Raw genomic sequence first — 27,922 nt, 5'->3', positions numbered from 1 at the left:
GGTGAGCATTTGGGATCGATTTGTCATCATATTATATATTTTTTTGGTACTTTTTGGGTGGACTGGCTGTGGTGACCAGAATTTGTTGTTCTTTGTGACTGCATTCCCTGGGTTGCCTGTGTTTCTTTGGTTAGCGATGACATGACTCCAAATTTAATTTTGTTGTGTTTGTAAATGAAATCGATTACGAAATATCTTGCTTTTATTTGGTTTAAGTCAAACGGAATGATTTGGTTTTGGAGGTCAATTATTCAACTTTCAGAACAGTTCCAATTTTGTGGAATTTACCTCAAACAGTACTCTGGTCTTAAAAATACTTAACACTGTATTAAACCCTCCTATCCTAGGGACAATTTCAACCAGGACCATTGTATAATTAACTTAGAAAGGCAACAGAAGCAAACAACAGGATATGAGTCATGCGCGGCCGTTCTTTGTTTGTGCCACACGGCAATTTCACACTTGGTGGCAACGGTTGATCGGGTTTTTGCAGAAAATTTTTTTTGCACTAAGTTCAAGCGCGTTGACAAACGATGTTCATCATTCGTACATGTCTGTCGCTGTTCTTCCTGTATCTGCTGAATTCTTGCGCCACTAGTTAGGGTCCGCTGACTACCGCCACCTTGTGTCACACGATCGCTGCGACGTGACAATAAGCAATACTTATATTTTTTATTTTAACATTGCTTGATTATGAAGCTTGTTCTCGTTGTGCTCCGATAATAACATGTTAAATGTCTTTTGGCACACCAGCAGCACACTGCGTTTCTTTGCCAAAATCCCTTTGTCTCGCTGTCTTACAACCTTTTAAAGGCATCTGTAAAGATCTGTAATTTTGTTGTAGAAAACAGTTATTTGCCAATGGCTGCTATTTCTTTTTGTTAAACTTTAACTGATGATGATTTTTAGAGAAATATGATTGTTTCCAAAAAATTTTAAGTATGTGTTCGGTCGTTTCGTGTCCTTTTTTGGGTTTCTTCAGACGTCAGTGACCAAAAACCTGTTATCCTGCACCAAACACAAAAGTGCCACGCTGATTTCTTTCTTTGTGTTTTTATTTACAATGGAAATGTATGTTTCAGAGTTGATTTACTCTTGCCACAAGTATAAACGCATGAAATAAAGTTCACTTTCTTTATCGCATCATTGACTTCATTACTTTAATTTAGCGCGAGTTTATCATATTTCAACCCATCGGTGTTGTCGACTTTTTTTCGGTTGGCAAGTTGTTGACCATATTTGACTGGAAGTTTGTTGTGTTGGTGAGGGAGTTTGGTTTTTCTCTGAAACAAAAACTCGCCCATATTTAAGTGTATAAAGTGCATGGGCGCCGGTGCAATTTGTCAACTAGAACTCGGTGGACATTTCCTTTGTGTGATATACCTTTGTCTTTGGTTCGCTGACACTGTTGTGATACTAGTAGAGGTGCTTCGTCTGGGGCGCCTTGCTTGTTGGTTGTAGCGACCATAAGTTCTGCTTGACATGCGATTTGCTCTTCCGAAAGGCCTTGTGGCATTTCTATGTACAATATAACCACATATTCGATTTACTAAGTAATGAGTCAAACAACAAAATATTATGGATTTAAATACAAAGTGTTTAGTCTGTTGTTTTTATTCTCAGAAAGATTATGGTATGTTTTGTTTTAAATTTGCATTCGGGTTTAGGTAGCTGATGACCTGTTTCTTCTCCATTCATTATAGGACAAACATGTTTTGCAAGGTATGAGAAAGTTTTCTTGCATCGGTATAATATATGTAAATGAGTTCTTAGTTATATATATATATATATAGTCATACAGTTTTTTACTACAGTTCTAACAACTACCTCCAACGTTGGTTGAAGTTGCTGCCGAGAAACGTGTACAGATAGGGGTTCAGAGCGGAGTTGAAATAAGCCATCAGAGATCCAGCAATTGCAAGGTTTTCGCAAATGTGAACCTACAACACGTATCAAAGTTGAGTTTGTTTTTGTTGGAATGAAAACAAGTTTTCAGGAACAAACCAACTCCCCCACTTGTACATTTTCCTTTGTATCTCGAATTAATGTAGAGGTTTAAAATTACTCTCTTGTAACAAACCTATTTAAACTTATGTTGGTGGATCGTTTGTATGTGGGAATACTTGACTCTTTAACATATTCCACTCAATTACAAGAAACTGGAGCAAACTCTTTTCGAACTTACCTTGTGTAAAGCTCCCACCAACTTTGTGATGTGGCTGACATGGAAAGGCAACCACATAATTACGAAACAAGACACCAGCGTGGCACACATCACCGTTTCCCGTCGTCGGCCGCGACCAGACAATGAACTGCTACCTCCGGCATTTCTGCCGCTCATTTGGATTACGCCGGATTTCTTGAGAACTCTGTCATTGACCACCAAGTGACGAACGATGAGCCCATAGCATACGATCATCAACTGCAAAAAAAACTGAAATATAAATTGAAACTTTAGTGTTCAATATGCATCATATTGAATTGGAAATACACACAAACAGTTTTCAATGTGCATCATATTGAATTGGAAATACACACAAACAGTTTTCAATATGCAATATATTGAATTGGAAATACACACAAACAGTTTTCAATATGCATTATATTGAATTGGAAATACACACAACAGTGTTCAATATGCATTATATTGAATTGGAAATACACACAAACAGTTTTCAATATGCATTATATTGAATTGGAAATACACACAACAGTGTTCAATATGCATTATATTAAATACGAAAAACATCCAAAATTAACGTTAACGCCAGAAGTTTGAGTTTTTGTCCAACGACATTAAGAAATTTGCTACTCTCGGACTTACGCTAACAGGCAGTATGAACATGACAAGTACGTTGAAAATCACCAACGCCTTCCAGCGCCAAGATTCATTTTCGTAAGAACATAACAATGGCACTACCCCGGCTCCTGCGATATTTCCTGTTATTAGTTCCCCTACGTCAATGGAAGATGTGTTCGCGGTTTGCGTTGGTACAGTACCTGCGTAAGTAAAAGGAGTTACATCCTTTATGTTCTTCTGTTAAAATTTTTTCTGTTTTTTCTATGTGGAAATATCCGCACATCATCCAAGCACCACTTACTTATATATGGTGCTGGGTCATGCTCACCATTCCCACTGAAAATATAATACAATTAGGATATTTCTTCGCAATGTAACCACCAAGTTATACCTGTATGAGTTGTCGTAGTTGTCTGGTAGAGAACTACAGCGGGAAAAAAACAGTCAATTAAAGTGCGACATAGTGGGTAATGATATAAACTTTATCATACTTACAGGCAGTGTTGCGAACCCTCTGTCACTTGTAAATTTATCATAATGCATTCGTCTGTCAGGCCAGTAAGTTTCCGACATTTTTCTGTGGCGTTTTGTTCCGCATCATCATCAGGGAAAACATATCTGTGACGCAATATCGTAATCAGTGTTCTTTCAAGATTACAATGTATTTTGCAAAGCTTAAGCACTGGCAATATTTGCCTGCGACCATTGATTTTCACCAAAAAAAAACGGAACTGATACAGCTGCATAAAAATAAAAATACGAAGAATCATGTACATAATAGCTTTAACATAGGCCTATCCTGCAAAAGTTGCTTTATGTCATCCGTGTGTACAGATCTTACCCGCAATGGCAGTCAGGATAAATCCCTACTGTGGCGCTGTACATCATGGGAGGTATGCACACGCAAAAGCACAATGTCCACGTCGTCCCGGTTATAATACCTACGGTCAGTGGCCCACGGAGCTTTTGTAAGACGCCAGAAAATGTATGGCACACTGCAACATAGCGTTCCAAGCTCATAATCTGTTTCAAATCATTTGGTGAATTTGTTGTACTTTTATTTGGAAATGCCGTGACACAGTACGACATTATAGGCGATTTATGCAGTTAGCCTCATATATTAATATCCAAATTCCTAACATTGTAAAGGGAAAAAAATATTTAAGGGTTGGAGTGTGTGTTTTACTGATAATTCATAATTACCGATAAAAACATAATGGACGCGTAGCAGTTGAGAAAGAGTATAGTCTCCTTTGCCTTGCACATCCACTCCTTATAGATCCATCGTTGGTGAACATCTTGGCTCACCGCAAACGGCAGACTGAGCAGGAACAAGGAGTCTGCTATTGCCAGTTGAAGCACGTACCTGAAATACTATTTATATCAATACGTTGGTTCTTACATGGAAAATATGGAAAATAAAACAAAAATTACCAATGTGTCGATTTCTTGTATTCTTTCAAAGCTACAATCACAAATATAACGACCATGTTTCCCAGCATCCCGATCATGAAAATGATGATTGAAATTGTAACTTTAACCCAATTTGGCTGATCCTCGTCAAGTTTCCCAAAGTATTCTCCTGGTGAATGAACCAAATGTGAAACAAGTTCCTGTTTCATTTTTGTGGCTAAAAGGGGCAGTATTTGAATCAACAGTTCTCAAAGTTGTGCCACGCGGTCCCTTGCAGGGGTCCGTGAAGCGCGATTTCTGGGTGACAAGTTTCTTTCAAATTGATGGCAGTCAGTAAGGCCGTATACCGACATACAATAAGTCTAAGTATAAGCGTCCTTTGTGTCATCAATGAACGATACTCCTTTACAATATGACATGAAATCAAGGGTATAAGTAACATGAAATCAATGGTTCTCATATATACCTCCCTTATTAGTGACCTATTTAATTTGACCATGATTCGTCGGAAAAAATGCCAAAATTACCAAGGAGAAAGCCATGAATTTTGGTGAAAAGTTTGAGAAGCGCTGATTTAAACTAACATGGAACTCTTTAAACGTTCAGTCGATACACGTTTTTAAATACAACTTTACAACAACGTTATCACATAATTTGTTGAACCCTTGGGTTTCGTTCTGCACAACTCACCATTGTAGTAGGATTCTTCATATTCATGTGACATGCTCATACGAAAGTTCAGCCAAAGTCCTCTATTATTAAACGTAGGCTACGTCGACACCAAGTTGTTGTACTTTCCTTAACTTTCCAGGCTGCTGGTTAAACTTTTGGTTCACAGGCTATCGGTCGACTTGCTTGATTTTCCGATACTCTACAGCACACCTACTGCTTAATCAGAATTGCTCTTCTGGCACTTAGTTTCTAACGTGTTTATTGGAAACCAACGTTTCGTCTATCTCGCCGGATGGCAGACGAAACGTTGGTTTCCAATAAACACGTTAGAAACTAAGTGCCAGAAGAGCAATTCTGATTAATTAGTATGCCTGGCAACAAAAATAGCAGTACACCTACTGCTTGTTATTTCATATTATCTTTAATGCATTCTTTACACGTAGTAAGCTGTTGCATGGCTACAACGTCTACGACAGATACAAATTTCTTACTCTTTGATGTGTCATCGTTGCAACAACACTTCACAAAAATCTCAACTCCCGTTTTTCTTAACATCTTGGTTTTATTGTTCGCCTCAGGAAGCATCACAAACTACAGCCGAAAAGCGATACTGCAACATTGTTTTTGAGATATTTTTAAAGGGAGTTGCGTTTCCAGTTTGAAACGAAAACAACAACCCAGCAAAATTTCAGTCTCATCAGCCCAAATTGAGGCCGACGCGAAAGCCCGTTTGTGTGGACTTTCGTTCAGGTTTATGGACTTTCGTAAGTTTCACGAGACCTACTTGAGAAAAACAAATTCAGCAGATCCCTTTGGATCAGCTGGGAAGAATTCCCATTAAATTAATGCATTATTTTGTTGACTTCAAATATGTTGGTTGATCATGGCAACCCCACATCAGATGAATGTTTTATGTGTGTTTTTGTATTTAGATTTAATGGGAACCAGTGAAGCGAGCCCGTACTAAACCGACCCGTACTAAACCGATCGGGTTCAGGAAATAAATTATATGTGGCTTATGTTTCGACTTCACTGGATTTCATATGAATTCAATGTTTCATTTCACGACAATAATTAAATCCAAGCATAAATGCACGATTTTCAATGCAGTCAACTAAAGATGTAAAAACACTCTTACCCATAGTCAGTTTTCCTTTTTCGTTAGATGGCTCCTTTAATAAACGCTTACTTTGTACCAACATGTTTAGGATTAATATTTGTTGCATTTCATCAAAATAACGTCAGTAAATAAATAGTCTTATCCTGCGAGTATTTTTTCAACATTGCCTCAGTTTGCGTCATGTAGCTACTAATAATTTTGCCAGAAGATTTAGTCCTGAAACAAGGCATTCTATGGTTTGTAATGTTTCTCTAATCAATAGTAAAAAAGAGTTCACATGCTTCGCAGCCAAGCTGAATCAGCCACTTTTCCCAACAAGTCGGAGCGATATCTGAAAAATCAAGCTCCCGGTGAGGTTCAAACTTACGACCTTGGGCTAACTAGGCCCAACGCTCTACCAACTGCAGTGGTTTCACGCGGTATATTGTGGCTAAGGCACACTGGTGCGCAAATGCATAACTTTGCCATGCGACCTTCACATACATACGGGATTTCCACCACCGAAATCAGACAACACAGAAGTATTACCATGATTTCGTATAGCAAGACAGGATCGCTTGCCCCTTGTATTGCTGAAATGCGTGTTTTTTGATGCGAACTGCGTCAGTTTCAACTAAAAAACTTTATTGACGCCAATACACTTATATACAATAAAATTTACAATCTGTTGCGGCGAGCAACCCAGGCTACAACATTTTCAGGTTATTATTGGGGGATGTGGTTGTTCAGATTTGCTCGCTTGCCTCTGCGGTTATTTCGTTTCGTGTGTCTTTGTTTTCCTTAGGAATCTCTGCTGTGTTCAAGCCCCCTCCGTTTTGTGACTTCGTCCTGTTCGGTATGAATAAAGTAAAACTACGTTTGCCGCCACCGTGATGTAGCCTATATTATCCAACAGTAAGCAGCATGTTATTATGAGGCGCCTTGATTATTATTTTGAACTTTTTCCGAGTAAGCTTGTGATATGCATACCTGTGCACTTCTATCATGACCGTGACCGAGATGCAGCTTGTGCCTTCGTTTTTAATTTCGTGTTGTGGTGTCCTTAAAAGGTGGAACCGGTCATTTGTTTGTTTATAACTTACCAACTACGACGAATTTAGTTAGAGTCAGAACAATACATCACTTCAATTATAAGCAGTTGTGGACGCATTCTGTTTTATCGTAATGTGCGACATTTCAACCTTTTAAATTACTGTATCCTGACTTACTGGGCTTTAAATCCTAAAAGGATCGCCAGTGATTTTTGTGCACGAAAAGAACAAAAAATACCTCCATCGCCACTTGAAGTTGCCGCAGAGGAAGCTGTACAGATACGGGTGGAGAGCGGAGTTAAGATAAGCCAACAGCGACCCGGCAACTGGTAGGTTCTCGCAGATGTAAACCTATCGCAAGTAAAGACAGATTCTTGCAAGGCTGCTCACGTTTGAGCTAAATCAAGAACATAACCTTTGTCATTGGGACATTAATTCCAACCAACTTCAACATGTGGTTGATGTGGAATGGCAACCACAGCAACGCGAATACTGACACAAGGGCGACGCACGTGATAGTCATTCTTCGGCGTTGTTTATCTCTCTGCTTTTTGTTAAGTCTCTGACGGCCTTCATCACTGCCCAGGCCATCTTCACTATTTGCAGTATTTGTAACAAACTTGAAGCTATGAAGGTGGTTGACGATTAGGCCATAAAAGGTAATCATCACCTGTAAATATATGGTCAAAACATGTTGCTTGTACTTTGCTTGTGCTTGTTGCAGTACTTCATGTTTTTGGGTACAAAGCTATCCGGAATGCAGTCAATTTATTTTAATATTGCATTTGAATATTGTATGACTTACAATGACAGGTAAAGCGTACATGACAACGAAGTTGAAGACCATAAATGCTTTCCAACCAAATGGTGCAGAAGCGTAAGTGCATATCATTGGCACGCCGTCCATATCCACGATAGGTTGTTTTTCTCCTTGACTATCAACAAACAGGCCTTTGGAGAATTCAAAAGCTACGTCGTCCATAGATGATTTACTCATGTTTTCCATATGTAATGGTTTAAATTCGTCTCCGCCATCATTATTGTAGTATTCGGGAACATAGAAGTCAGGCTGACTGCAAAAGTTATTTTTGCACAAGTTGCGAGAAGAAGAAAAAACGTGAATTCTCAATTTTACCTGATGATGTTCAAAATATTTCGTGTCACATCCGATAAGGCCCTGCATTAATATGACCAACCGTGTTAACATCTTATCATACAATATACCCAGATATGAAGGCGATTGCTTACATATACCCTGGGCCGGTCGTACAAATTGCGGGGCACAATTTAGAAAAACTTTTTTTTGTGTCGCTGATAAGCGCTGGGCGTGATTTGATCAATCAGTGACGTGTGCCAGGGACCGGCCCTGTGTACGACCTGTGTATACAATCATACCGGCAGTGTTCTGAGCCTCCTTCGCCTGGAGTAATCATCTGCAAGCACAATTCCAGGTCTTCTTCGAACCCTTGCTCCAGACATATCTCCGTGTGGTTTTTGTTGTCCATCTCCGACGGGAAAACGTAGCTTACAAAAAAAGTGTTGTTTTACTTTTTTTATGTTAATTCTTTCATTCATGAGCTAGAATTGGTGTTTGGTATTGGAACTAGTTCACATTCTAATGGCATGATGAGCGGACAAGGTATTGCACACTTATCTATTTTTTACTGAAAAATACACGTTCGACTGGCTGCAATGCCTTGGCTGCGAAGCCTGTGAACCTTACGATCAGAATGTTAGAGCTGTGATCGCCAAAAATAAAGGGCCTGCGCAGTGGGGCGATCCTGCCTTGCTTTGCGACAGCATGACATTACTTCTGCGTTTACTGAAAAATATACGTTCGACGAACAATTTTAAGCTTTCAAATTACCTGCAGCTGCAGTATGGATGAATGCCCACAATGGCACTATGCATTGTTATGGGCATGCACATACAAAGAGATAGGATCCATGTGGCAATGGTGATGATGATTGCTGAACGTGGTTTGCGAAGTTTTTGCAGAGCATCCGAAAATGTGTGGCATACAGCAATGTATCGGTCCGCGCTCATTATCTGTAGGTAAATTTTATTACTTAACATACCGCATCTCTACTGGCAATCAACCTGCAGTATTCTAAAATATTTAGTGCCGACGTGTATTTCCATGTAAATAGGAATGATTTGCTGCGCTCACCATCAGGAACATCATAGATGCGTAATAGTTAAGAAACAGGATGGTCTCTTTCGCCTTGCAAAGCCAATCCCCATAGATCCACCTATTGTTGAGGTCTTCACTTGTTTTGAAGGTCAGAGTGAGAAGAAACAGGGAGTAGGCGATTGCTAGTTGAAGCACGTACCTGAAAGGTCATAATGATGTTTCAGTCTCCTTCCAGAACATAATTGCGACAACCGTTTTAAAAAGGCGCATTCCTACTTGAGTTTCGAGTCATTAAAACAGGTTGCATCTTCATAACGCTGTAGCAAATATGTTTTTACAAGTAAATTATGTTTGTACGTGCCTGGCTTTCAAAAAAGGCATTAGTTGGTTTAGCTTATAATCTTTTATTCCACAATCTCAGAAAACTTTAGTAGAAGCCCACATCTTTCATATTTGTTAAACACATTTCTTACCAGTGGGTGACCGACCTTTGGTAACTTCTCAAAAAAACGATCCGGAAAATTACCAAAGTGTTGCCAAACAAACCAATGGAACAAATAATAATAGAGCAGATAACCTTCGGCCAATTAATGTGTTCCACAGCTGCAAAGTTTTAAAAATTCGTTAAAACACCAAAAATATCGACACTATATGATATTAGCCGACATTACTGCAAACGGAGAAAACCCTTGTCAAAAGTTTGCTAAAATTCTGTTTCCAATAATTTTAAATATATTCGTTACCAGGATTCTTAAAATAACTGTTAAAATGAGTTTGTTTTGCTAATTGGAAAATTAAGTTCGTATATAATGCGATTTTCAAACCGAGTACAGTGGGGTAACGGTATTAAACTCAAATGTTTTGAAATTAACAAAATATTTCTCCCTACAGCTTGTGTGACGAAGTGCTCGCATCGCCTCTGTCAACAAGGTTTTAGCATTTAGCAAAATTTCTTAACTCCGCAATAATCAACTTCCCAATAACTCTAACTCACGTTCGTTGAACAAATCAGCGACATCGGTTCCAACGTAGGCGTCTGGATGAAACCCTTCGGTCTCATTGCTGTACGTGGGGTGTGACATTTCGCATTGAAGACTTATAGTTGCTTGCTTGAAGTGTTTTCTTCCATTCACCACAAAAACAAATACTTATAACTTCCTTTACAAAAACAGTTCATTTAACTGTGATGAAAACGAATTTTAAGATTTAACCTTTGCTTCAATGTCTAAATGTTAAATTTGTGGCACTTTTCGTGTTAAACATTAACTCAAACACCCCTAAAACATACTTTTCTATTGATCGTTCTTGATAACCATTGCCTTACTTAAAATTAAACTTCGGTATCACTATCTACACGAAACGGTTTAGGTCACTACCTGTAGGCTTCAGTGTTCAACTTCTTGCCAACGGCTATAATTTAAAGAGCGCAATTTATTGACGCGTTATGCTCGAGAACAGCTCGCTAACGACGTGGACTGTAACCTATCCCTGGACTTATCAATGTAATTTATGCTCGTTGGCGTCACAAGGTAGGCTTCTGCCACATCCTTATGTTAAGCTACACTTCCTCCAAACTGACGCATTCTTAGAATATTTTAGACAGTCAGACATACATTCTTGCTGTCGATAAATGTTACAGCTCAATTCAGCAGTGTTTGTTGCGTTTTTAATATTATGTGTAAAGCAATTTATTTTTAATCGCAGATTTTGTGATCACAACAGTATCCTATCAAACCATTGACATTTTTCACATTAAGCCTCAGTTTTCTACTTCCCGGCTACTTTCGATAGTTTCTGCATCACAAGTAAGTTGCAACACGCTATGCCGCAACAACGCTGTAATTAATTTTCCTTGGGCGCCAAATTTCGTGTTTATTTGCAATAGTGATTTCCTGGGGCAACTTTGATTGCCTTTCGCAGGTAAACATGTAGCTTGTTGCTCATGCACTATGTATGTCAAACGTTCTTCACTTGGTTGCGTCAACCTTTTTCCGATGAAAATGTTTTGCAGCATTTCGTCTCCACAGTTGAAGATCAAATTGGAAGTGCAGAAACAAATTGTTGTATGACTTAAACTAGTAGCAAACAAAATGTTGTACAATCTATCATTTTGAAGTATTGATCAATGCATACCAACGATCAGTATTTTAAGGTTTTAATAGCTTCATAGTACCACGTTTTGAGCAGGTCGTACAAATCATTTTCCCACAGTTTTAAATGTCGTTGTGCCAAACCCGGAAGAAATTCCTAGACCACCAACGACTTTTTCATTGCGTAATTAAATTTTGCTTATAATTGGCAATCGTGTTTCCTGCTGCTGCTGCTGCTGCTGCTATCCTGAAACTATTGCATGGTTGCAAACTTTCAACACATTCAACTGATTCTTCAAACCAAATGATCAATGATGTTCACATAACCCAGACCTATACATGGCATATGTAGTGTGTATTGGACGTTAATATATACAATTTGTCTCAGGGAAGGTTTGTGTTTAAGATGTTCTTGCTTGTTCATCTCTTTGTCTTCTAACTGGAGTTGCGTAGATCCTCAGTTTTCTGCTTCCCTTGAGAATGTATCTCTCCAGAAAGGTTTTCGTCTGACCTAGATCTGAATGTTTTATATATTTTGATGGCAGCACAGAACAATTGGGGTAATAATATCTACTGACTGTAGTAATATTTGCATCTTATGCATCATTACAGATTTTGAGACATCAAAAACAAAAGGTGTTTTGTGTATACCTGCGTATCTTCGACATCGTTGTGGGCGTATTGACTCCCGCCCTTCCATTGGTTTCCGCTCTGCTTGCAATGCGTCTTTCACCACTGGATAGTGCTCCATCGGCGTTACAACCAAACGCTTTTTTGACGACATCACATGCTGCTCTGACATATTAATAATAATTTGAAAACATTTTAATTAAGTTGTTTGCCCCTGTAAAGGCCGCTAATATTTCTTGAAACTATTTGTGAAACGATCCGGCTGCACGTGTGACAACTTCAAATATACCAACCTGCATCTGTTGCAAAAACCCCTGGATAGAAAGTTGTACAGAACAGGATTTAAAACCGAATTCATGTAAGCTAGAATTGTTCCCGCCAGCGATAAGTTGACGCATAAATTCGCCTGCGCAAATTTACTTCGTTTACCACCGGACAGTTAGAATAGTGCGGTATAACTGGTAAATGTCTTTTAATTTAAATATAAACCGCAAATTTAATGGTATTACTCTTAACCAACATTATAAAACACCTGTGCACTTTCCAAAATTCCGGATATCTTAGCAAGGTGAGTGGAGTGGAATGGCAACCAAAGCACAGTGAAACTAAACACAAGCGTCGCGCACATAATTGTAACCCGCCTTGACGTCACCATTGACACGTTTCCCTTCTTTCCCCTTCTTTTGCCGGCCGATGGAGACCTGCTATTTCCCAAAGCGAGGCTAGTCACGCGAACATGTCGGATGATGAGGCCGTAGCAAATCCCCATAATCTGCAAACCTCCACAAAGTTTTGTATTTGCAATGTGATTTTTTAAACAAGGATTATAACTGAATGAAATTTAAGGTTGGCTTCTTCAAACTGTTAAAACCCGTCGTAATTTGTATGTCGAAATCTTGTACACCTACCATCACAGGGAAAACATACATAACGGCGAAATTGAAAATAAGCAAACTTCTGAATCCGGATGGTGAACTACGGTAAGTACATTGAGGCGCAACAGCGCCTCCTTGTGACACTCCATTTGTCACGTTGTTCTGAGTAGAAATCGAAGGCTGAATACCAAGACTACGAAACAGAAGGAATATTCATCTACTTATGATTAGTCACATAAATACTTACGTAATGTTTAACAGGAGTTCGTTGAAACCACTTGAAGGAACACTAGACGTCCACAAAATATCAATTGTTAAAGTTTAATTTCTCAATGATTTCACGTAACTTCCAAGATTATAGTGGCGCAAATTTGATATTTGAATAACGAATGCGACAATAAAGGGACATGCGACGTTTCGATTATCCTGATCTACACCATGTGGTTTATATCGTTCAGAAACACGCTTTATGGAATTGAAAATGTAAATATACGACCCATATGTTTTTTCTGTATGTATTTGTGTCGCAGGGACCTGAAGCAAACCACGAAACTCCCTTGGCAGGTAACACATTTTTATTAAAACTTCTATTAGTGCAGCTTACTGGCAGAATTTGCTGCTGCCGGGAGCCGGCGTAAGAATCCTCTTGCACTTCTCAAGTTGGTCAGTGACGAGCGGACAAACTGCTGAAGCGTCCTGAGGTAGACTGCTGGGAAACTGGTATCTGCAACCCACAATGGACAATTTGACATCTACAGTTTTATCGCTATGTTATAGCTTGTTATTCATCATAGTTCCCACAGGCTATGTTTACAACGTAAACAAAGTTTCGAGTCGACGTCATAAGCAGACTGGTGCAACGTACATTGGTAAAGACACCGGATCAGCATTCAGTTAACCTACGTGCATGTACAGTGCGGGTCGATTCCAGCTGTGTGCGCGAAGAGCATTATTGGAGTGCAGAATAGAAGACTTATACCCCACGCTGCAGCACTGATGAACATGGCTGCCCTGGGCGTCCTCAGGATTCCAATTTTCGTTGAAAATGCGTGGCATATCGCAACATAACGATCAATGCTCATTATCTGAATACATTATCAAAATTAATATGGAGGATAGGGTTGGATTCACTATAATAGTTCAGCACTATTGTAATAGTAAAGTTTTCGTAGATACGATATTACCACATCGCATACAAAATGGCTTTAATTCGATATTACTTGTTTGTTGCACTGCCACACGACGATTTCTGCCAAATTCAAACGATTTGTTTTAGCTTTAAAACTTAAACTTGAATACGTAAAAAAAATAATTTGTTGTTTAGAAATCAAAACAACTCGTACCAGAGATAAACGAATATCTTCTATTATTTACACTTTTAAAGAGCACTGAGGTTACAATTATTATCCAAACCAAATATTTCACCTACCGCTAAAAACATCACGGATGCATAGTAGTTCAAAAACAACACGGTCTGCTTCGTTTTGCACAACCACTCAGGAAATATCCATTGATGGTGAATTGTTTCCGATACATTAAACGGAATAGCCAGCAAAAATAAAGAGTCCGCTATTGCTAATTGCAGCATGTACCTATGTAATGCCAAATACAGCAAAATAAATCGATTTAAACCCGGTTTTCAGCACAAAAAAGGTGGGACGCTGTTGCTGTTATTTAGGTATTATTTTATTCTATGGACAGAATTTCTACAGGAATACCAGTGTGTCACGGTTTTCCGATACTCTTGTAAGATTACGATGATGGAGATGACGATAAAGTTGCCGACGATACCACAGGCACATATTACCAGCGAACAAATGATAAAAGGTACGTTCGTCTTCATCAAATCTGTAACTGTAAATACTGATGTCGAGTTATGAACATAAATTTTTTATATTTTACTGTTTAAGCTCGGTGGATTGGGCGTTTAGCCATGGCAATATAGAAATAAATTCGATTAATATAATTTTCCAAAAAAATACATCTTACCTTAGCGAAAAAAGACACCCAAACTAATATTATAAATGGAACATTTGTGTTTAATATTTAACATAAGGCGAGCTAAGTTTTCATAAACAGATTGTCGTTCTATTCCTTTCTTACCAGCATCACTCGATTGAATGGATTCCGAAAAGTTATAAGACATTCTGGCACAGGTGAATGTTCTAATTTTCTTCTATACCTCAACATAAAAGAGCAGTTTATGTTTAGTATATACTCACTGTATGTGTTTGTCCAAGATATTCACCCCGTCACACTTTATAAATCACTGGTAGAGCACTTAATAACGCACGGGAAGACGGTAAGAATGCAAATAATACAGGCCCGATAGATAGTGATTTGAATACAAGTTTTTGCCGTAGGTGTGTGGGAAGTTCGATCGTACTGACAATATTAGGGCCAGCAGTTAGAATTCTGCTGACGTTGCAACTTATAAATGCTTCGAATTAGGACAAAACTGGCATAGTTTAGTAATTGTGTCGCCAAATGTTTTGTTAAATTTAGTGCAACGTCGGGACCTTTTTCTCCTTATGGAATGATTTGGCCTACGTGCGAGTTGCCATACGTCTGTATTCATTAGATTTGTGTCTTGAAAATACAAATGTTTTTATTTCGGACATAGGTGCTTCGTTTTCTTATCTAAGCAATCTTAATTTTTCATTCAATACAGATTGCCAGTGATATTGCGTTTTGGGACGGACCAGTCGTGCTAGAAACAAATTTAAAAATATTATCTCTTTACCTCCACCAAAAGACACCATCCTGCCGCCGTCCAAAAAAAGTCATCCTCAAATTCACGTCACACAATTTCCTCCAAAATTAATCAAAGTGTGTGAAATAAATTCAACACAATGCAGCCCGACTTGTCCGTCCATTTCGGCAACACAATGCAGTGTAGCAAACGTTAGAGAAACCAGTACTTGTATTGCGTAATGTTTTGTGTGCAGCATTGCACAAGTATTGCATAATTCATTTCTTTTGCAGCTTTGCACAAGCATTTGCAAGCCCCGTTACCAGATGTATTGAATATTTCGCAACTTTCGACCCAAGTGTAAACACAACCTTAAAAGATTAATCCATCGCATGTTCTCGAGTAAAGTGATACATTTAACAACCTGTTTATCACATAAAATGTTCTTCTATACCTATGTCACACTACACCTTTGTTATTGTTTTATATTAACCCAATTGATGTATAACAGCACATGATTAAACCAATCCAAGTATAAATAGTCATGTGCGCCTGTTAATTGGGCTCTTTGCATTGGCCTCGATTCTACTCTATGAGGAATCATCGTTTTATCTTTGATTTTCTATTCGGTGACAAGACACTGCTATTATTACTGAGACTCTACAAGCTATTCGCCGACTTGGTATTTATTTCCATAGCCTGAAAATAAACTGCTTATTCGGATTCAACCGTTTGCTGGTGAGGTAGGTACGACCTTACAGCAGCGTGTTTATTTTTTGGTCCTGGTCAATGGTAACGCTGCCCATATGCGTAATGAAGGTTATATGCCTTGCTTTTTTCCTTGTGAGAAGCAAATGTACTCTTCGAAGACTTTCCAATTTCAATCCAATTTAGATGAATTATTGCACTTCATGCTGTTGTGTATATTGCATGTTTTTTAAAAGTTGGTTGCCAACAACTCTCTGCCTCACGAAACTGCGTTCAAAAAATTAATATAACTCAATAAACTTTACGTGCAACGCATCTGACTTCCCGAAAATAGCAGTTTATTAGCACAAATACATTTTCAGTCATTAAAGTAAGTCCTTTTTTGACAGTGTTTTATTCCCCAACGTTTGTAACAGCAGCACAATAGCGCCAAGAGCTCAACCACAGCGATTTGCACAACAATAACACCAGTCCATGTAATACCAAAATTCTATTAATTTTTGACAAGATTTTACATGACTATCACAAAAATGGAAAGTTCGCTGTTAACTTGCGTGCTGGAAAATACTAGGGTCAAAAATACTAAGTTCTGTTTTCATTTAAAGTCTAAAGACAGCAATTAAACACAACAAGCATTTTGAAACAGCGGAATAAAAATTCAACAAAAGTGCTTTACATTCTCCTTACATTTCTCTTACAGCTTCAAATAAAACTCGATAATAACTGAATGTTCTGTTTTTCTATGTACAAAGTAACCGATATTCCAGTTTATTCCCAGTTTAAGGCGTTTGTGCCACTTCGACTGTTATTTTTTCTCCAAACGATGGGTTGACTAGTGTGTCCTCCGACTGCGACAGGACACGTCTGGCTTTCGACACATTTTCCTCAGACCTTGACCTAAGAAAAAAGAAGGTTACATTCTATTTTTTAGTGGCCTTTTCAACCTAAAAATGCCTCCACCCAAAAAGTACGTATTTCTAACTTGCGCCGTTTTGCACAAAAACTTTCTACTTTAAATATATGTATTTGTGCTTACTTTTGCAAACGTGACATCGATGTAACGTAATGGATCGTCCTGCGGGAACTGGCATCCTCCTTGCTTGCAATGCGGTTTCTTCCGGCAGATGGAGGAGCTGAGACTTTGCAACCGAACGCCTTTTTAATCACATTCAGCGCAGCTCTATAAAAATTTCATTTATTGACAAGGTAATAAATGATATTAACTTGTCAAAAATTTCCCAACAAAAATGTTCCCAAATCGCTTTTTTCTCACCTGCCTCTGCTACAAAAGTCCTGCGACAAAAAATTGTAGAGGAATGGGTTCACCACTGAGTTGGCGAAAATCATTACCGATCCCGCAAAGTGTAAGCTGTCGCACACTTTGTGCTGTAAATACAAGTTACAGTTATATAGTGAGACTTTTGAACTGATACCACAGGTCATAAGATTCACTGTCATCGTTACCATCCTGCATCGAAGCCATTTTTTAAACAGTGAAAACAAACCGGGGCATTCTCCAAAATCCCAGACATCTTAGCCAGGTGATTTCCGTGGAACGGTAACCATAGAACTATGAAGCTGAACACAAGCGATCCACACAAGATTGTAACCCGTTTTGGTGCCACGGATCCTCGCTGTTTTCTTGATCCCCGTTTATTTGCTGCTGGTGAGTTTTTTGATACCGTTGCTTGGTTACTCGCACGCACGTGCCTAACAATCAGGCCGTAGCAAATCCCCATAATCTGGCAACAAAGAGAAAATAGGTGCAAAACAGTTGAGAGCGAATAACGTTGATTAGGAAAGTCAAAATTAGAATGCTGGACGTGCTAAGCAGACATGTGAAACACGACCTGTGTTCATCATAAGGGCAAGAGAAAATATTGTTGCCACTTTTATGTATTTAGGTTAAAAAAAGCTGCGCAAGGGGAGTGGAATTACAAGATATTTGTTGAGCTTTTACTTGGCGTTTATTTTGCAACGAATGAGTTCGCTTTCAAAAAAACTAATGACAAATTACGTAAGCAACTATAAATCTACTTGGATTTTACTTGGAAGACCAATCTTGTATTGTATTCCTTGTGCGAAATACATAGAAATAAATCCTTACTATCACTGGCAAAATGTACATAATGGCGAAGTTGCAAATAATAAAGTTTTTAAATCCCGACGGCACATCATCGTAAAAGCATCCGGCGAATGACCTAGGTTCCACTGGTGGTGGGGGACCACTGAAAAATAAATCGCTCTCAGCTAAAGCCTTGGCAACAAATTACAAACATATACTTACGTCATATTCATGAATACTTGGATGAGTGCGGGTTTAATGACACTAAGATAAAAAAATAAATGTTATTCAAACATTCTGCTTAGGTCTTTATGCTAAAAAAAAAGTAATAGCAACCAGAATTCTCCTTTTAATATTTTTTTCTTGAAAATCAACCTTTTTCAAACGCCACTTGTTGTGCGTGACACAGGTGCGATCACGTGATACGCCCAACGTTCTATTTACGCAGCAACGCATGCCCGAGGCCGCGGTGCTACACCCCGCATGTAGGTCACCTGACATTGCTAGTCAGAGTGACCTTGAGGTAGTTAGCACCGGCAGCATATATGTTCGGCCTGTTTTAACATTTTATTTTCAGCATTTTACTTTTGTTTTTCGTTTCACTTTACTTTAGAACTGAAGATGCTTTTTTAGTGAAACATATATTCTCTGCAATAAACTGCGTTTGACACAAGGACATCTATATTTTAATTTTTTTTTACAATTCTTCTTGATCTGTTCTTAAAGTCATTTATTGGCGCTCTGTGCGCTTTTTGACACAGTTTTATTTTTTCTATACTATTTTTCAAAAATTTCAAAACAAAATACAGCCAGGATTAAAAACAGTTAAATTTGGGTTTTTATTAATATAACGATCCCACTTACTGACAGTACTTGGTGCTACCAGGAGCCGGCTGGATCAAATCTGCACATGTTTCAAGATCGAGACCAGTCAATCTCGAACACAGTAAAGGTGTTAGATTGTTGGGGGGCTCGTCGCTTGGAAACTGGTAGCTGGAAAATCAAACGGAGCGCTTTGATGTATTTCGTTATTCCCACGGTTACCTTTTCGCAGATTTCAGATTTACGCTCAATTCTGAAGGGCATTCTCCCTTAAAATGAACTAAATATTGACAAATCAACTCACGCGCAATAACAGAAGGGAGCTATTCCGGAAAGGTGAATGTACAACATCACAGGGGTGCAAAATAAAAGACTGATGCACCAAACTGCGGTGCTGACAATCACAGCCGATTTCAGGGACCGCAACATCCTCGTCTTGGGCGAAAACGGGTAACAAATTGCTAAATAACGATCCACACTCATAACCTAAACAACAGGCAGGTAATGCGCAAAAATGGGCAAAAAATCTCTTGAAGTATTTTCTTACCATCAGCAAAATAACGGAAGCGTAGTAGTTGAGAAAAAGTGTTGTTTCCTTGAGCTTGCAAACCCACTCCGGAAATATCCATCGCATGTTAATAATCTCTGTCACGTTGATTGGAATAGTAAGGAGAAATAGGAAGTCGGCTATCGCCAGTTGAAGCATGTAGCTGTTGACAATTACTGTGTGTTACAAACAGAAGCTTAAAGTAGCCTAAACTACTGATGCATCGTTGCAATTATCAGTTCTTTATGCATAACAACCGGCAAGAAGTGTATTGAATTATGCATATCAGGAATACATTCACTGTAATGATGTGAAGGTTAATTTTAAACGGACAACAAAAAACGTACGAAAGTGATTGTTTTATTGTCACAACGCCGGACTAAAAAATAGTATTTTATAAATGTTTATTGTGTTTAATTATGATAATCTTATAATAGTGGCTGGTTTTAAAAATGTATTGGTCTATCTGCTTTGAAAAGCATTGTTGTAAACAACAATATTGTTTAGTTTCCTTTAAACTTCTTTCATTGCCACAAACATGGTTTGTTGAGACTTTTGTATCCTACCAATGTGTTACAGACTTTCGGTATTCCTTTAAAATGACAATAATGGAGATGACGATGATATTTCCGATTAGCCCAAAGACCAATATCACCAACGAACAAATCGTTACCGGCACGATTAGGTCTTCCAATGGATGAACTGTGAGAGCAACCAGTGAGAGAGTTATTACATTGAAGGTGATTCGAAATAGCTTTAAACGTTTGTAAATTATTCTTACCTGGATACTCGTAGTCGCTTGAGTCATCTGCCTCAGTAAAATTAAAAGACATACTGACGTCTGTTGCAAATCGCTTGCAAAGATTTGAATAAGTAGTAAACACCTTTCTATTTGTGGTCAAATCCAGAACAAAATCTTCACATTGAAAATTATGTTTCTATACCTAAGTGCAAATTGTCTTTTTCCCCTACAGCTGTACTATATGTGAACAGCCTTTCTGGTCTAAAGTTTCCAAGCTTGGCACCGTCTGGTTTTCCCTTGTTGGTTGTTCCGTTACGTCAATAGCCCATACACAGGGATGGGGTCCAATTAACGTACAGGAAATTATTACAATATAGTCTGATTTACCTATTCATTTAAATACAATAATTTGGCGCGACTAAAGGTGCGTGTTATGACCGAAATGAATTTCGCAGTTTATCTTAAATCCTCGGTTCATTCCCACCAAACTAAAAAAACATTTTCCACAAAGTTGAATCGAGAATAATTGTCGCAAAATAAAATGAACATTCATGTACAAATGTATTAAAAATGCTACAATGTAAGTATTGCGAATACTACAATCTCTGAATCCATACGGATGCGTATAAATTCGCTTCAGGTAATATAGCGATGATGATCCCTGATCATTTCATCTTTAAGTCCAAGTCTCTACTTCTCTTCCTCCACAACTTTATCGCTACCTAGTGGCGCAGAGGTCGAATCCTTGCTTCTGTTTGAAGTGTGCGACTTCCTGTCAGTAATAATCAGTTCAATTCGAGAAACAGAACCAGTATTTTAAACTTACCTTCTTAGCATTGACATTTTGACGGCGGAACTGCCGCTACATCCACTGCTTTTAGAAGTTCGCCTCGACCCAGAGGGTGTTTGTTGGTTTGCCAGCTTCATCACCAACGCCCTGTGTTACATATAGTTGGTTACTAAATTTTGCAAGCATTTATGAAAATAAGCCAAAGGCGACAATCTTATAGGTACATGGTCCCTGTTGACAGGAAATTCAGTGATGTTTAAAAAATTTAACTAGGCTATTAATCCTGTGCATCTTTTAAACAGTTTGTATATATATATACGGATGGTTAAACTATCATATAAACAAGTTAACAATCTCCCGACCTCAACCGGCGTCGAAACTTGTTGCACAGGAAGCTGTAAAGGTAAGGATTGAGTGCAGAGTTGAGAATGATTAGCAATGCACCAACGTTGTGCCAACTCGTGCAGTGGTGACTCTACATAAAAAAACCGTTACACATTGTTTCCAATCCGTTTTACATCTTAGTATTTCCTGGCCACAACACGACGACCAGTTGTTTTATACCTCGATGGGAATTCCGACCAACTTTCCAACGTGTATCATTTGGAAGGGAAGGCACATCCCGGCAAAGGAGGTTACAAGGATAGCACACATGACCGTGATTTGTCGGTTCCTCATAGAAGTCCTACCGCTCCTTGATGCAGTTTGTGAAGAAGAACCGTTGCGCGTAAGGCGGTGGATCAGCAAACCGTAGCATATCGTCATGACCTAAACATTATTGCTCCGCAGTGTAAATATATAGTAGCCTAGGCTGGTGTTCTTGTAGTTCCCATCGCAAAATAAAGTGCTGACGTATAGAAACTGTCCTCACCAGTCTTTGGCTCATGAACATACGAAAAGTCTCATAGCAGGTCAGTAAATGGACTTAATATTATTTCGAGGGAGAATCAAGAAACTCCTTATTGAGTTCAAAACAAGAGAAAAAGCGCAATTGAAAACCAAATGTTGATTTATTTTGTTTTTAATGGAGTTCATTTGGAAAAAAATTACGAAGATTTGCCAAATAACGGAGCCAGGGCGGATGCGTCCGAACCAGGAAACTGACTAGGGGGGCACAGCCCGGACGGTTACGCAAAATTGATTGGTTTTGTAAAAAGCGCCATATACCCATGCACCGAAAATTATATACCGCGATACCCTTTCCTATTGGTACAGTAAAAAAACCCGCTATCCGATGTAGTAATTCAATAAACAGCATTTGGGGCTGAAAAGGGGAGAAAAAATGAAACGTTCCTAGGGTTGAAAACAAACTTGGGTCGGCCTTGAATGCAGCATTCGCAACGATGCATATATTTAAGCTGTTTACTGATGCAAAACTTACAGCAAGAGGAACGGCGTACATCACCGCAAAGTTGAATATTACCATCCGTTTCAGGGCTATGGGTTCATTTTTGTAAGAACATTCATACGAATCGCCCTCAAAGTCGCTCGTGATCAGATCTGCGTAGTCACTGTAGTTGTGCAACCTGAAAAAGTATGTAAATATGATAAACTGGTCTTTTTTTCGTGGTACCGCTTTCATTACATGGTGTACACTTACTCGTAATCTGATGAAAAATTGTAGTATTCGTAGTTGGTACTGCAAACAACAAGATTGGGTCAACGTCGGATAAAAGTTAGTAAGCTTTGTGTGACAACTTACCTGTTGTTGTAGAAATCCTGCAAACTGGAAAAAAAATCCAAACGATCAGGAGGAAATTGGAATCTATTCAATAAAAGTGCAAACTTTGTTATAAATAAATTATATGCATGGAATTAAATCACAGTTGCTTTGGTCACGGTAATCGGTTCTGTGACTATTTCAGGGAGAATGCATGTTGTGGAAATTTGTTCACGCGCAGATCAATTTGTGTTTTTTGATTGAGTAGCAGGGACAAATTCATGTAATATTTTAAATAACTTGCAGAGTTGTTATCAGTTTGGCCTCTACCTCATTCAAAACGCACGTTTTGTTTCACAACCACCAGGCAGCTGTTATCGCGAAAAAACACACACAGTCGCTTGATATGCCGCGAAACAACCAGACTTTGGTGCGAAAAAGGGGATGGCGGAACTTTTACTTCCAAATGAAGTAAACAATTGCATTAATGTCAAATAATTAATTCAAATTTTTTTCCAAAAAACTGACACTTGTTTTAAACTTCACAAGGAAGTGTTTCGCAACAAATCGGTGGAAGCAAGCCTCAATGAGTGTTTCGGTTATGGCAGTTAATTAGTGAGAGAAGTATTCGATTTCTTTAACTGGCTTACATTGACTAATTTAGTAACTTTTACACTTACAGGTGTTCTTAAATTGCTTTCTTACGAGTTTATTAAAACGATTTTTTTTCTTACGTTAATCAATTCAGATAATCATCCATAGCGCTTTGGATATTGGAATTACGTATGTGCAAACAATGTTGTTGTTTGTTACTGATTTTTAAGAAAATGTGACCGGGCTTTGTGATATTTGTATGGAACCGTGGTTCAATTTACTGACATCTCGTTTTTGTCGAAAAAGGTCAGTTTCGGTTACACGCTATACTTACATACAGATATGGAACAACTCAAACACGAAGCTATTCCTCAGAACAGGAATACAGCAACAAGCAGCCACTACCCACACCACCGCTGTTACGATGTACATCGCACGACGACTCCGGAACTTTTGTAGAACTTCCGAAAACGGTCGACACACGGCGATGTAACGGTCAACGCTGAGTATCTGGCATTGGAAATATGTGCTATCAAGACAGATCTATTAATGGAACAGAGGTGAAACTGTTTTTTTTTGTCCAAGTACAGATTATTTATTTACTGTCATCCGGTCTTTTCATTATTTACATGTTTTGGTTGTTTCACATATATTTTTTGATGCATTGTGGTAGTTTGTATTTTTATATCAAAGTCTGGTACCGAAAGAAACACCACTGAAGCGTAGATGTTCAGGTATAGAAGGGAATTTTTCAAAGGACAAAACCAGACTGGGAAGATCCACATTTCGCTTTCGTCTTGTGCCACGTTGAACGGTAAGGACATGAGGTACAGCGTGTCCGCCATCGCCATTTGAAAAATATACCTAGTAATCAGAAAAAATTACACAAAAAAATCATTGTGAAAAAATAAATAATCAAAAACAAAAACAAAAATTACATATTTTAGAGTCATTGTGACTACTTTTGTGAACTTTTTGTGAAGCACATGCGACTTTTTGCTGCATTGCTATGCCTGGAAATATGTTGTTAGCATGACGTCATGACAGTCGCGTTCGGCCGTGTCATTTCAAGTATGGTCACCGTCTAGCTTTTACACTAATGAGGTTACAACTAATTTCGTGAAATGGAAACACGAAACAACAAGGTTGTTATCCGCTGGTATTCATCTGCAGGATTTTGTCATTTTACTTGAGTCGGTAAGACAGTTTATAAATAATCTGTTTCGCGATAAAAACCGTGGTAAAAAAGTATAGAGCATAAGTTGTTTCAGGGTTGGAGGTGCTTAAACTTGCGATCCATGAGCAAAACCTTATTTGGTATGGCTTGTTGAAGTAACCTTTAAATTATAATCGTTCTGGAAAATATAAGTTTTTTGGGGGTCTGAATCGGTACTTCCTTAAATTATTTCCCATTGTCTCTATGTGTAATGGCATTCCCACAAAAAAATTACTACAATTGTAACCTAACAAGAAGGTTGTTTTGCATGGTATTAATACCAACAAGACCACAGTTTGACTTTTGTGCTAAAAGGTTAACAACCCATACCAACTCGACGTCGATTTCCTCAGATCTCTCCATATCACACTGAAGGCAATAACAATGGAATTCCCGAAAAGGCCGACGGCACACAGAATTAATGTCAAAACGCTCCAAAGCTGCATCGTTGCAATATGAGCTTTATCGGACTATGACAGATACCTGCAGTAAATCATTGCGTGAGAGTTTGGATAGCGACTTTGCTTCTGTAAAGTAACTATAAATTCTATAAATAATCGACAGAAGTGGTAATTTCAATGATTTTCAATATCTTTCCATACGCATGCAAATCGAAACCGGAAATTCGCCACCAAATATCTTGCTGTCAGAGGCAATAAAATAAAAGAACAAAGTTCATCTTTGGCATTCGCGATTTCTCCATGAATGTTTCTTCATCAGTATTTTTTAACCTTTTGAGCCACGGAACACTTTTTTTATTGAAATAATCTTGCGGAACACCAAACTGTTGGAAGTACTGCGACTTTGTACTTATCCAGCAACAGGCTCGCGCCATTACAATTATATTATTACAAAACAAGTCTTATTGTTACACAACATTAAACAAAGCAATTCATGATGGAACATTCAAACTGGTCATAGTGGATGATTACTTTCATAAAACTATTTACGCCGTTTATGATAAACAAGTGATTTCCGACCCGTGTTCCACGGAACATCAGTCAAACTAATCAATTTCTCGCGGAACACACGCCGTTCGTTCACAGAACACTGATGCCCCGCGGAACACCGGTTGAAAATCACTGTTCTACAGCATGGGTTTTTAAGCTGGGAGCGCGCCCCTGAACTATGTTTCAAACCACTTTTTCTGTTTTAGTTACATAACTAAACTGATTCAAGGACACATGGTAGTTTGTAATATTTACATCGTTTTGACTGCTATAAGAGCGCACCTCGCGGAAACACACAGGGTAAGATTTTAATTGCGATTGACTGCGACACATTTCCTGTCGTTTTTCTCGCCGCCCTACAAGTCAAAAGACTTCCCTTCTGGCACAAATCAAACCGCAAACAACCTTGGTTTGTGCTGAAACAATACTCGTTCACCTCAGCCCATATAAAAACTTCTTTGGGTCAGGTCTTTGCAAACAAACATCAGCTTGAGTTCCATTGCAGACTATTCTTGCCATTGTACATTATACCTTCACCTTCTGTTAAATTTCTACATAAATTTTCAGCACCTGTGTGTATTTTTCTCTAGTTTTGTTTGCACGAATTGCCGCCCTTGTTCGTAGCCCAGGGAACCACAATTCCAGCAAGGAATTCTCATCGGGTGCCTAAAAATAATCGCTACTCCATACGTCAGCATTGCCCTTTTATCTCAAGAAAAACGCAAGGATTCACGGAGAATATTGTGATGGCCATTGCTGCAAATGCACACTCGAAACAACGTTGCAAATCTATGCAGATAGTTTTGCACAATATTAGCCTACAAATAACGCACTGATATATTTGTGCTATAAATAGCTGCGTGGACCGGAAATATTTTGAGAATCCTTATTCTTCTTGTCACGTTCCAATATTTCTACTTTTGGGTATGCAAAAAACCTTTGATCAAACAAACGCAAATCAGCCTTTTTGAATTGGATGCCAATCGTATTTTCTTTATATCTTCCGCTTGCACGTGAGCGGAGTGTCATTAATGTCTGCATTTAAACGTCCGACACGATTAAATTAGTGGTCATTTAGCCATGAGTCTTGTTGTTAAAACCCAGGATGTATTCATCTCAAAAATACCAGAAACGGCATGACTATTAAAAGTATCACTGAATACCCGATGATTTACTCGTCAAAAAAGTGATGCGTATGCGTATTTATTGCAACTAAACCAGCAAATATTCTTACTTAATAAAATTGGTCGTCACCTCCATCTTACACCTACAGTAAGAAAGGGTGAGAAATCAAATAAAAATGGTTTTTGGCCTAAAAAAAATTAACATAACAGAATCGCCTCATAATTTATTCACAGCGGAATCAATAACAGTGGCGCGTTAATGTGGGTTATTTGGCCCAACAAGAATTTGCGGATAGTTTTAAAAGCTTTGTCTCAGTTGCGCTTGTAATGTTCCAAACTTTTGCAGGTCAAAAAGGGTAGCCGTAAGAAAAGTCAACGAGATTTGTATACCATTGGCTAAAGACCCATCGTCTTAAACGACGACAGCAATATCTTTTATAATAGTTTAAAAGAGGTCGATCCACTTCCTTCCATAAACAATCACTGCAAGGTAAAAATGTAGCCCATGTGACCAATTTGCAATCATTGGGAAACGAAAAAATGTATTTGTTGTGGGAAAAACACAACAAACATACCAAAAATATTACTGGGATGAGTAAGAAAACCACTGAAAAACCACATCAAAAGCTTAAACACGGCTACTGGTGAATGTACATAGATACAAGACTTTAACTTGGACTATAGGGTACTTACTCTACTTGTGGCCTTTGCTGTTTGAAATACAAAGCAATGCGAGATTTACAGTGATCCAAACTAAAATCATTACGAACAGGAGTTAGTACGGACGCGTATACATTCTTCAAAGCTTATTCTGCTACAAGGGACCTAAATAAATATAGAGTGTGTTTCATTACATATTACCGTTACTTGAAATAGCTTGATGTTTGTAAGCCAAATTATCAGAAATTGTTGTTTGGCCAAATTTCAGTGTGCCGATGTTTGTTGTGGCGATTGTTCTGACTCACAACAGCATTTCTGAAACAATAAGATGGAAACTGGACATTCCATTCAACGTCATGATAACAAGAGTTCTCCCAATGGGTTAGGCAACTCATGGCGAGTCAATGTTTATTGTAAAACCCTGGCAGGAAGTCGTGACGTGGTTTCAGTACTGGGTTTTTGAATGGTGAACTTATTTTCACCAATTTTGGGGGTCGTCAGTTTTGTTTTATGGCTTTTACAAGACGCGCTGAAATTTTTGGTTTCTGATTTGTTGGTTAAGTTTGATGAATCAGGTTGTGTTGAAA

The 27,922-nt window shown here is 38.4% G+C and overlaps 5 protein-coding genes across 5 annotated transcripts; all 5 read right to left on the bottom strand.

Annotated features, from left to right (window-relative positions):
- Nucleotides 1-1,173: 1,173 nt before the first annotated feature.
- Nucleotides 1,174-5,014, bottom strand: LOC145890737 (delta-type opioid receptor-like). The gene is made up of 12 exons (XM_082981883.1): nt 4,904-5,014; nt 4,235-4,382; nt 4,004-4,166; nt 3,642-3,823; nt 3,296-3,418; nt 3,192-3,224; nt 3,102-3,136; nt 2,825-3,000; nt 2,186-2,422; nt 1,828-1,940; nt 1,384-1,518; nt 1,174-1,283 (listed from the first exon to the last, which is right to left on the bottom strand). The coding sequence occupies exons 1-12, from the start codon at nt 4,941-4,943 to the stop codon at nt 1,187-1,189; spliced, it is 1,482 nt and encodes a 493-aa protein (XP_082838009.1). The 5' UTR covers nt 4,944-5,014; the 3' UTR covers nt 1,174-1,186.
- Nucleotides 5,015-6,572: 1,558 nt separating this feature from the next.
- Nucleotides 6,573-10,325, bottom strand: LOC145890735 (delta-type opioid receptor-like). The gene is made up of 11 exons (XM_082981880.1): nt 10,165-10,325; nt 9,644-9,773; nt 9,207-9,369; nt 8,904-9,085; nt 8,432-8,560; nt 8,172-8,213; nt 7,842-8,109; nt 7,452-7,706; nt 7,275-7,387; nt 6,975-7,046; nt 6,573-6,833 (listed from the first exon to the last, which is right to left on the bottom strand). Exons 1-11 carry the CDS (start codon nt 10,250-10,252, stop codon nt 6,731-6,733), a joined length of 1,545 nt encoding a protein of 514 aa, XP_082838006.1. The 5' UTR covers nt 10,253-10,325; the 3' UTR covers nt 6,573-6,730.
- Nucleotides 10,326-11,661: 1,336 nt separating this feature from the next.
- On the bottom strand, nt 11,662-14,911 carry LOC145890119 (somatostatin receptor type 1-like). The gene is made up of 11 exons (XM_082981157.1): nt 14,869-14,911; nt 14,484-14,619; nt 14,195-14,357; nt 13,669-13,850; nt 13,370-13,489; nt 13,013-13,054; nt 12,799-12,958; nt 12,423-12,662; nt 12,180-12,204; nt 11,912-12,055; nt 11,662-11,777 (listed from the first exon to the last, which is right to left on the bottom strand). Exons 1-11 carry the CDS (start codon nt 14,909-14,911, stop codon nt 11,662-11,664), a joined length of 1,371 nt encoding a protein of 456 aa, XP_082837283.1.
- Nucleotides 14,912-16,928: 2,017 nt separating this feature from the next.
- Nucleotides 16,929-20,432, bottom strand: LOC145890118 (cysteinyl leukotriene receptor 2-like). The gene is made up of 10 exons (XM_082981156.1): nt 20,381-20,432; nt 20,166-20,301; nt 19,600-19,762; nt 19,435-19,538; nt 19,095-19,223; nt 18,273-18,393; nt 17,671-17,907; nt 17,439-17,551; nt 17,202-17,345; nt 16,929-17,062 (listed from the first exon to the last, which is right to left on the bottom strand). Exons 1-10 carry the CDS (start codon nt 20,430-20,432, stop codon nt 16,945-16,947), a joined length of 1,317 nt encoding a protein of 438 aa, XP_082837282.1. The 3' UTR covers nt 16,929-16,944.
- A 495-nt stretch (nt 20,433-20,927) lies between these two features.
- On the bottom strand, nt 20,928-25,080 carry LOC145889763 (delta-type opioid receptor-like). Its single transcript, XM_082980792.1, has 10 exons — nt 24,932-25,080; nt 24,087-24,249; nt 23,720-23,895; nt 22,834-22,896; nt 22,732-22,770; nt 22,513-22,657; nt 21,696-21,899; nt 21,494-21,606; nt 21,168-21,278; nt 20,928-21,113 (listed from the first exon to the last, which is right to left on the bottom strand). Exons 1-10 carry the CDS (start codon nt 25,045-25,047, stop codon nt 21,032-21,034), a joined length of 1,212 nt encoding a protein of 403 aa, XP_082836918.1. The 5' UTR covers nt 25,048-25,080; the 3' UTR covers nt 20,928-21,031.
- Between the last annotated feature and the right edge of the window lie 2,842 nt (nt 25,081-27,922).

The sequence above is a fragment of the Ascidia mentula genome, chromosome 2, assembly GCF_947561715.1.
Source record: "Ascidia mentula chromosome 2, kaAscMent1.1, whole genome shotgun sequence".
NCBI classification, from domain to species: Eukaryota; Metazoa; Chordata; class Ascidiacea; order Phlebobranchia; family Ascidiidae; genus Ascidia; species Ascidia mentula.
This window is presented reverse-complemented; position numbering and strand designations above follow the sequence as displayed.

What these genes read in the sequence shown, in the direction of transcription:
- LOC145890737 (XM_082981883.1), bottom strand. Translation starts at nt 4,943, where the DNA reads ATGAGCATGTCACATGAATATGAAGAATCCTACTACAATG. An exon ending in TATCCTGACTGCCATTGCGG is followed by an intron (nt 3,419 to 3,641) that starts GTAAGATCTGTA and finishes ATTGCGTCACAG; the next exon opens with ATATGTTTTCCCTGATGATG. An exon ending in TGACCCAGCACCATATATAA is followed by an intron (nt 3,001 to 3,101) that starts GTAAGTGGTGCT and finishes TTACTTACGCAG; the next exon opens with GTACTGTACCAACGCAAACC.
- LOC145890735 (XM_082981880.1), bottom strand. Translation starts at nt 10,252, where the DNA reads ATGTCACACCCCACGTACAGCAATGAGACCGAAGGGTTTCATCCAGAC. An exon ending in CATCCATACTGCAGCTGCAG is followed by an intron (nt 8,561 to 8,903) that starts GTAATTTGAAAG and finishes TTTTTTTGTAAG; the next exon opens with CTACGTTTTCCCGTCGGAGA. An exon ending in TGTACGCTTTACCTGTCATT is followed by an intron (nt 7,707 to 7,841) that starts GTAAGTCATACA and finishes ATATATTTACAG; the next exon opens with GTGATGATTACCTTTTATGG.
- LOC145890119 (XM_082981157.1), bottom strand. Translation starts at nt 14,911, where the DNA reads ATGTCTTATAACTTTTCGGAATCCATTCAATCGAGTGATGCTG. An exon ending in GACCCGCACTGTACATGCAC is followed by an intron (nt 13,490 to 13,668) that starts GTAGGTTAACTG and finishes TGTGGGTTGCAG; the next exon opens with ATACCAGTTTCCCAGCAGTC. An exon ending in GAACTCCTGTTAAACATTAC is followed by an intron (nt 12,959 to 13,012) that starts GTAAGTATTTAT and finishes TCTGTTTCGTAG; the next exon opens with TCTTGGTATTCAGCCTTCGA.
- LOC145890118 (XM_082981156.1), bottom strand. Translation starts at nt 20,432, where the DNA reads ATGTCTTTTAATTTTACTGAGGCAGATGACTCAAGCGACTACGAGTAT. An exon ending in CTTCCGTTATTTTGCTGATG is followed by an intron (nt 19,539 to 19,599) that starts GTAAGAAAATAC and finishes CCTGTTGTTTAG; the next exon opens with GTTATGAGTGTGGATCGTTA. An exon ending in TGTACATTTTGCCAGTGATA is followed by an intron (nt 17,908 to 18,272) that starts GTAAGGATTTAT and finishes CTTTGTTGCCAG; the next exon opens with ATTATGGGGATTTGCTACGG.
- LOC145889763 (XM_082980792.1), bottom strand. Translation starts at nt 25,047, where the DNA reads ATGCAGCTTTGGAGCGTTTTGACATTAATTCTGTGTGCCGTCGGCCTT. An exon ending in TGGTCGGAATTCCCATCGAG is followed by an intron (nt 21,607 to 21,695) that starts GTATAAAACAAC and finishes TTTTTTATGTAG; the next exon opens with AGTCACCACTGCACGAGTTG. An exon ending in AAAATGTCAATGCTAAGAAG is followed by an intron (nt 21,114 to 21,167) that starts GTAAGTTTAAAA and finishes TATTACTGACAG; the next exon opens with GAAGTCGCACACTTCAAACA.